The sequence below is a fragment of the Aotus nancymaae genome, unplaced genomic scaffold, assembly GCF_030222135.1.
Source record: "Aotus nancymaae isolate 86718 unplaced genomic scaffold, 86718_ANA_hifiasm-v0.15.2.pri h1tg000016l, whole genome shotgun sequence".
In the NCBI taxonomy this organism is placed as follows: domain Eukaryota; kingdom Metazoa; phylum Chordata; class Mammalia; order Primates; family Aotidae; genus Aotus; species Aotus nancymaae.
The window spans coordinates 25,589,792-25,597,590 of record NW_026988428.1 but is presented as its reverse complement, the minus strand read 5'-3'; the positions used below and the strand labels follow the sequence as shown (position 1 = coordinate 25,597,590).

The 7,799-nt window shown below is 37.8% G+C and overlaps 1 protein-coding gene across 1 annotated transcript in view; it reads left to right on the top strand.

Moving 5' to 3' along the window:
* The first annotated feature begins 4,497 nt into the window (after positions 1 to 4,497).
* GLIPR1 (GLI pathogenesis related 1) overlaps positions 4,498 to 7,799 on the top strand; it is a 22,460-nt gene continuing 19,158 nt past the window's right edge. Inside the window, exons 1-2 of the mRNA XM_012441408.3 lie at positions 4,498 to 4,898; positions 5,695 to 5,940. Of these exons, the coding sequence (XP_012296831.1) occupies positions 4,725 to 4,898; positions 5,695 to 5,940 (420 nt within the window). The 5' untranslated portion in view covers positions 4,498 to 4,724. The remainder of the gene's footprint in view (positions 4,899 to 5,694; positions 5,941 to 7,799) is intronic.

Sequence of the window (7,799 nt, the reverse complement as noted above, 5' to 3'; positions counted from 1 at the left end):
TGGGGAGAAAGCTCTGGTTATAGTATATATTATCACTAATGAAAGGGATTGAGAAAAGGAAAGTAGTAAGAGTACAAATGAATAATTATTTCTTCTCTTAAGTCTGAGAAATTGAAAGGAAATATATAGCAGAATCCTTAGCAACAAGATAATTCAGTTTAGCTATATTTACACTTGAATACACAAATATAATTAACCTAGTCCTGAGAACTGCATATAATCCAAAATCATTCAAGCTAGGCAAAAAAATTAAAGTAAAAAATTAACTTTACAAAGCTACATATTTTTAAAAGGCAATTATTTTTGAAAATGATCATTTGTTGAGTAGAGAAAGGGAATACATAATAAAGCTAAAAATGTCCAAACATGCAACATAAAATTGTTGCAGTCTAATAACTAAAAAAGCCAACATTACTGTTTTGTACATTATTTTAGAAGAAATTGGTATATTTAGTAGGAGCTTTGCTCTGCTCCGGTGTCATTGTATAATTCCCTTTGAATAAGAAGTGGCATTTGCCCAACATTTTTCATCTATGTATCTAAAAATGTCTAAAAACTAATTATAAAACATCATTATGAATCATTCAATACATCTATTTCTAATAGGAAAATAAGTTATTTATTTAGACTATCCAAATGAATACCAAATGCAGTGCATGAAAAGTCACAAGAACCCATCAAGAAACAAATTTGACACCATTGTCAGTAATTGATATCAAAACTCGTTATTGAACTATAGCAGTAATATTTATAGTGTCTAGATACATTTTTTCCTAACTTGATCTTATTCTCTTATCAAAATGTAATGCTATAAATATGAAAGTGTTCTAGGTTAAACATAGCCTCAACTGTATATATGTGTATTAGTCCATTTTCATGCTGCTGATAAAGTCATACCCAAGACTGGGTAATTTATAAAGAAAAAGAGGTTTCATGGACTCACAGTTCTGCATGGCTGGGGAGGCCTCACAATCATAGCAGAAGGTGAAAGGCACATCTTATATGGCAGCAAGCAAGAGAATGAGAGCCAAGAGAAAAGGCAAAACCCTTATAAAACCATCAGATCTCATGAGACTTATTCACTACCATGACAACAGTATGGGGGAAACTGCCCCCATGATTCAATTATCTCTCACAGGGTCCCTCCCACAACACATGGGAATTATGGGAGCTACAATTCAAGATGAGATTTGGGTGGGGACACAGCCAAACCGTATCAGTATGGAATGTACTTATGCATACCTAGAGTAATAAAAGGAAAGTAATAATAATAGTATATATAGTACTTGCTCTGTGTCAGGTACTCCCTAGTCTGTTTTTACAAATAACTTCTTATTTAAATTTGTTTATCAATCCAGCGAAGGAAATACTACTATTCCTATTTTACAGATAAGAAAACTAAGGAACAGAAAGACAAAATGCCGATTCATACACCTAGTATAGAGTATTTGATTTGAACCCAGACAGGCTAATGAACTTGTGCTCTCAACAGCTACAGGCATAACCATATCTGAAGTGTTAAGATCACCTTTGGACCGTGAATTCCTGATTAGAGTACTTCAGCTCTAGTTAACTGCTTCTATAACATGGATTATAGTTAACTTGTACATTGTTACATGTGTAAAACTAGTTTATACCAAATTAAAGTATTATCACACAATAATATAACAGTGATGCGTTTGCTTAATAAATACCATAGTCCCTTTCTCTTTCTGAATCCTTTATCTTTGTCCATCTCCACATCCAACACATAGCCCCAATAGAATAGGGGGTTAGAGGTTTTGGAGCCTAAATGTTTATGAAATCCAATCGGAAAGTAAGGGATTATAGAAAATTCTGTATCATTTCTCCCCTAGAAATAAAACTCATCATGTATGTAAATGAATATATTTAGAACAGTATGGCAAGGTTGAGTTTTTTCCACATAATGTAAATGATTATCTCCAGCTACACACACTGTTGCTTTTTATAAGACACTTCAGCAAAACATGCTGGGATAGAGAGACATAGTCTATCATGCAGTGTTACCCACAATACTGAAATTGCCGCTATTCCTTTAGTCTTTCATCTATGCATGAGTTTATCAGGCTATATATATGTGTGAATTTGTGCATGATTTTAAAGATCCCATGACTCTCCAAAATAACTGTGGTTTATTTTATGACTATGAAAGATAGTCTATTCTCACTGTAAATAAAAAAATATACAGAAAAGAATAAAAAAGTTAAAAAATATTTTAAAATGCTACCATGCAGTGATAAGCACTAAAAACCAATCTCTCTCTCTTAACACATATGCATAATTATCAAAGAGATCATGGTGAAAACTCAGGTTAAGAAGTGGAAACACTCACAGCAAAGTTCAAAGCCTTCTAAGAAGTGAAGGCTTACATTTGCTTCCAGGTAAAAGTTCCTGTTCTGTGGCAAACCACTTCTGTGGGCTTTTGTTGCAAACATATAGTGTGAATTGAAAAGTTTTAGAGTTGTGGCTCTAAGGAGCTAACCTGGTCTGCACAATAACACAAAAATCATTTCTGTGATGGTAGACTTACCCTTTTGCTGATTATTGTCAGGAAATTAGAGAAAAAAAAATTAAATCATTTCAACACCAAGATAACATTGGTTATTCTTGGGAGTTGTATAACAGGGATTACACAAGCAACCACAGAACACCACTGAATTTGCTTGCTTGTGGGGTCTCATATTTCTTGTTATTGTGTTCAAAACTCAGTTCATCTCACAGAGACCTAGAAGAAATTGAGAAGCAGGCCTTGGACATGGTTACCACTGCACACTGGAGAAAGTTTATTGTTACTACACTGATCAAAAAGTTGCCTATGAGACCTGGGTAAGAAACTGCTTATCTCTCGTTGCTATAATGTAAAGAGATGCCAGTAGAAATTAGGCAGCCTGGACAAAATTTGAAATTATATATGAGTATTTTAAGGCTGTGTGTGTGTGTGTGTGTGTGTGTGTGTGTGTGAATAGTAATTCTGCCTTATGGTTCTATAATGGTTTCTTTTTATTTGTTTTTAATAATGGGGTCTCGCTCTGTCACCCAGGCTGGATTACAGAGACATAACTATTGCTCTCCACAGCCTCGCCTCAAATTTTGGAGATCAAGCTATACTCCCACCTCAACTTTCTGAGTCACTGGGGCCACAGTTGTGCCTGAAATGTTTCTTAACTTTTTGTTTGCATTAGAAATATTTCCCCACCTCATTCCATTTTCCATATCTCTTAATTTTCTAAAATATAGGTGTTTTCTAAAACCAGGTCTAAACCCCACACACAGCTAAAATCCTCCAATAACTTCCCATTACTTTGGTGATAAAATCAAAAATCATTAACAGAATTGAGAAATCCTTCCTGATCTGACTCTTACTTCCCTCCCCCAAGAGGCATGAAAGCATCATTTGGGTTCTGAATTCCATGAGACCAGGTATCACCAGTCAGCATCAGTACTTGAAGACCATATTTACAGAGGGAGACAACATGGAGAGGTTCTTGCTCTATTCTTGCCATAACACCATGTTTTCAACTTCACAACTAGGTATATAATAGTTCCTGTTCCTCCAATTCCCTTCTTCTCTCCAGCCTTTTTTCACTTGATCAGCACCTAGCTGATTCTAGCCTCAGCAAAGGCCTCACCTGCTGTATGTAGGAGGCTCTCTCTGACCTTTCCAGAAGGGGTTAAGTATGCTCTTGTGTGTCCTTATCTCCCTGTGCTTTCTTATATCTAGATCTCCAACAGTCCCTGTTGTAACCACTCTTGTCACCACCATATCACAGCTCTTCCCACAGTGAGCTCCTTGGGGCCAGTGACTGTATTTTTATTTCTGTATTACTAAGGTGAATATACAAGGCAAGAATTTAATATTAGCTAGTTCATTTGATTCTGCCAAATCTCTATAATTAAGGAAGTAGAAAAGACCCCATAGCCTCCTCATTCAATAGGTAGCTGAGGTTTAGAGAGTTTAGTATCTTGTCCAAGGTCTTACAGCTAGTTAGGAACAGAAACTAAAATCTGAAATTGAGATCTGTTCTCTCTCTCTCTCTGTCTCTCTCTCTCTCTCTCTGTCTCTCTCTCTGTCTCTCTCTGTCTCTGTCTCTCTTCCTCCCTCCCCCCACCTCCCTCTATCCCCTCAACTTTCTCTTTGCCTGAACACACACACACACACACACACACACACACACGCTTACATGTTTCGACCATTGTGAATGAATTCTAGGTCAAGTTTATGATGTTAATCAGATATTCCAACCACTGTGTGTTGATATGACTCTGAAAAGAAAGAGATTTCTGAAAGCATTTTGCAAGGCATTTATAGAAGTAAGAGATATGTTTTCATTTTATCACCACAACCTCCATTAAAAATTGGAAACTATTATTCCTGGAGACTTCAGAATTTTCTTTGGAAATACCCTGCAACTCAAAAGGAAGTCTGACACAGCCTCTTAAAAAGCTGTGTTGCAATAGATGCTGTGTCACTGAAAACCACTGAAAAGACAGGGTTAAGAACACAAAGTGAGCTGCAAACCATATATGGAGAAACCCGTTTCTTAAAACTAGTGATGAACTCATGCTCTTTCTGTTTTCTCAAAGCTGAAGTCAGCTAGCTTTGTAAAGCTGCGGGCTGAGCACTCAGAAAGGCAATCACACTCTCAGAAACGGTGGCGGCTCTGGACTGCAGCCTCCGAAGGCTCCATGCCAGCACACAAAGCATGCGCGTCACGCTTGCTACAGTAGCCTGGATGGTTTCTTTTGTCTCCAGTTATTCACACACAGAAAACATTTTGCCAGATATCGAAAATGAAGATTTCATCAAAGACTGCGTTCGAATTCATAACAAGTTCCGTTCAGAGGTGAAACCAACAGCCGGTGATATGCTATACATGGTAAGGAAAATATCATTATTCATGACATAAGTCAGTCAGAAACAACTAATGTGTATTGACTTTGGTGTTAATGCCTCGGTAATCCTGAATGATTTTTTTTCATTGTGATTAATGTGTGCAGTAAATTCACAATCTGTGGTCATAGCGAATCCAGTTCAGCTCTCTCCTCAACCGTTGTCATAAGCAAGAGCCACAGCACATTTCACTTCTCGTTTTGGACACTTCTGTTCTCTGGTTTTCAATAGATTTTACTTCTCTTTTTGTTATTTTCTTCCCTGTTAATTTTTGTGATTTTGTTTGTTTGGGGGTTTTTGCCTCTAAATTGACTGTTTTTGTTTCTGACAAAGTACTGAGTTGCTCAGGAAGGCAGCATGGCACCGGGGGAAAGGATGGGATTTTGATTCAGTGAGACTTGAGATTGAATTTCAGATCCGTGACTTTAAGCTGGTTTTTAACCTTTCTGAACTTCTTAGGATATGGGCTATTGTGGTTATTAACTAATGCTGTGAAACACAGCACACACTATTTTGCCCATAACTGGCCTTCTGTGAAATGTCAGTTTTCCTCACTTAGATTCTAAATTCCATGAAACTAAATCATCATGTTTCCTACCAGCCCTACTCCGTGCTTGAAGACCATATTTTGCAGAGGACTTGTATGCAGCGGTATCTTCTCTTTTCTTACCTCACCTCATTTTCCATTCAGATTCCCACTGTACTCATCCCAGTTACATTTTAGATGAGCCCCCTATTGATTAATATCTGACCCCCCTATTATTTAATGTCTCTTTTTGCAGACTTGGGACCCAGCACTAGCCCAAATAGCAAAAGCATGGGCCAGAAATTGCCAGTTTTCACATAATACACGGCTGAAACCACCCCACAAGCTGCACCCAAACTTCACTTCGCTGGGAGAAAACATTTGGACTGGGTCTCTGTCCCTCTTTTCTGTGTCTTCCGCCATCACAAACTGGTATGACGAAATCCAGGACTATGACTTCAAGACTCGGAAATGCACGAAAGTCTGTGGCCACTACACTCAGGTAAGGGTCTGCCCTATATTTTCTTGAAACTGTCTTTTCCAGTGTGAGGAGAAAATTGTACTATGTGGTTCAGAAATATATAGTATGCTAGTATGTCTGTAATTATAAGGGAGTTACAAACTTACTTTAAAAATAATAAATAGAACAGACTCCAGTAACAGAAAATATTACTTGAAAAGTTTAGTTGTGTGAACTAAACACATAATAGGTAATATGTGAGGCCCACCAACATGGACAGGCTTTGAAGAATTCCTATAGCAGCTGTTCTCCCATACGACTTTATTTGTAGAAATCAAACCTTATGAGTGAATGGATTTTCAGGTTCCATCTGGCACAAGTTTTAAATGGAATTTGAGGCTATTTTTTGGGGCCTATAAAATTGAAAGAAACAGTAAGAACTGATGCTTCCACAACCTCTCATTCTCTCAAGCATTGACTGAAAACCTACTATGTGCCACCCACTGTGCGCCATGTACTTTGCCACCCAAGGAGGCAGAAAAAGTCAGTCCCAGCCCAACAGAGACACCAATGTGTAAACTTATATGAACCGTTCTAAGGGTATTCTGCCCCCAGAATCCACATTATTAGTCCCAGTAGCCACAGTCAGAGCCACCCATTGAGTTTTACTTTTATTTTTATTTTTACTCAAGCTGATTCTGGCTCCCTAACCCTCCCTCAAGTTTGCAGCGTGATGGAAACAACTCCTAGGTAGCATCTGTCATAATCGTCTTCCGGTGCTGCCTTCCTCTCCTGGCCACATTTTGTTTATTTACTTTCATTTCCTGGCCATCCTTGTCAAACTGGTAACTTACCATACTTAACCTATAACTGACTATTTTTTTGGGGGGCACAAAAATCTGTTGAAATGAGGTATGAAGGCAAAAACGTTTCTATCAAGGCAGTTACATTGAAATATTAGGTGGTTTTAAAGAGCAACATGTTGTTAGAAAAACTCTCACTCCAGCTCAGCCTTACAAAGCCTGTGATCTCATTTATGGTGTTACAGATGAACCAAGTTTGGTGCAGTTACAAAAGATTAGTATTGTAAGAGTAAAGTGACTGACTTTAGTGAAATTTTCATCTCAAGATTGTTGCAAGCAAAGCTATCAAATCATCTCTAGGATCGGTCTCTTTTTTGGAAATACAAATAAAATTTCTCCTAAATTTATCTCATAAACCAACAGTTTTCATATACATTTACAAATAAATTTAACCAGAAAGTAAGTTTCCTTAGATTCCAACAAAACCTGGGTGAGAAGAAAGCTAAATTTAGATTCCCTACAAGTGGTACTTGGTACCATTATGCATTGTGGTATTTAAATACTCAGAAATACTTGTCAGTTTGAGGGTGCTACTTCCATTTATGAGTCAGTGTTTAAGCTTCTACCTGTACCAGGCACTGGTGGTTTGTCTTAGTCCAGATTCTTAGAAAACAAAGCCTGAGACAATCGTTTATGAGCTAACATTTTATTGAGGTACAATCTTAGAGAAGTGGAAGTGAGGAGAAATAGGGAATGATCCAAGGAAGGAGGAGAAATACAGCTGGAATTGACCTTTGGGGAGAGACTTACGTGTAAATGGATTATGACAGTGTTTGGCTAGTGCAATTTAGAGAAGCTGACAAAGTGCCATGTGAACAAGGAGGACAGAGCAACTCACCCAGCCAAAAGGAAGTGTAAAGCTTCACACAGCAGGAGACACATGAACTGGTACTAGAAAACTGAGTGGGAGTTTGTCAGATGAAAAGGGAAGGGAAGAGAATTCTCAGCAAGGTGTGGAAGGTATGCAACGTGTGTGAATGAGCCTGGTAGTTTAGATGAATAGCAGGCAGCTCAGCATGCCAAATACATAGAGGTCAA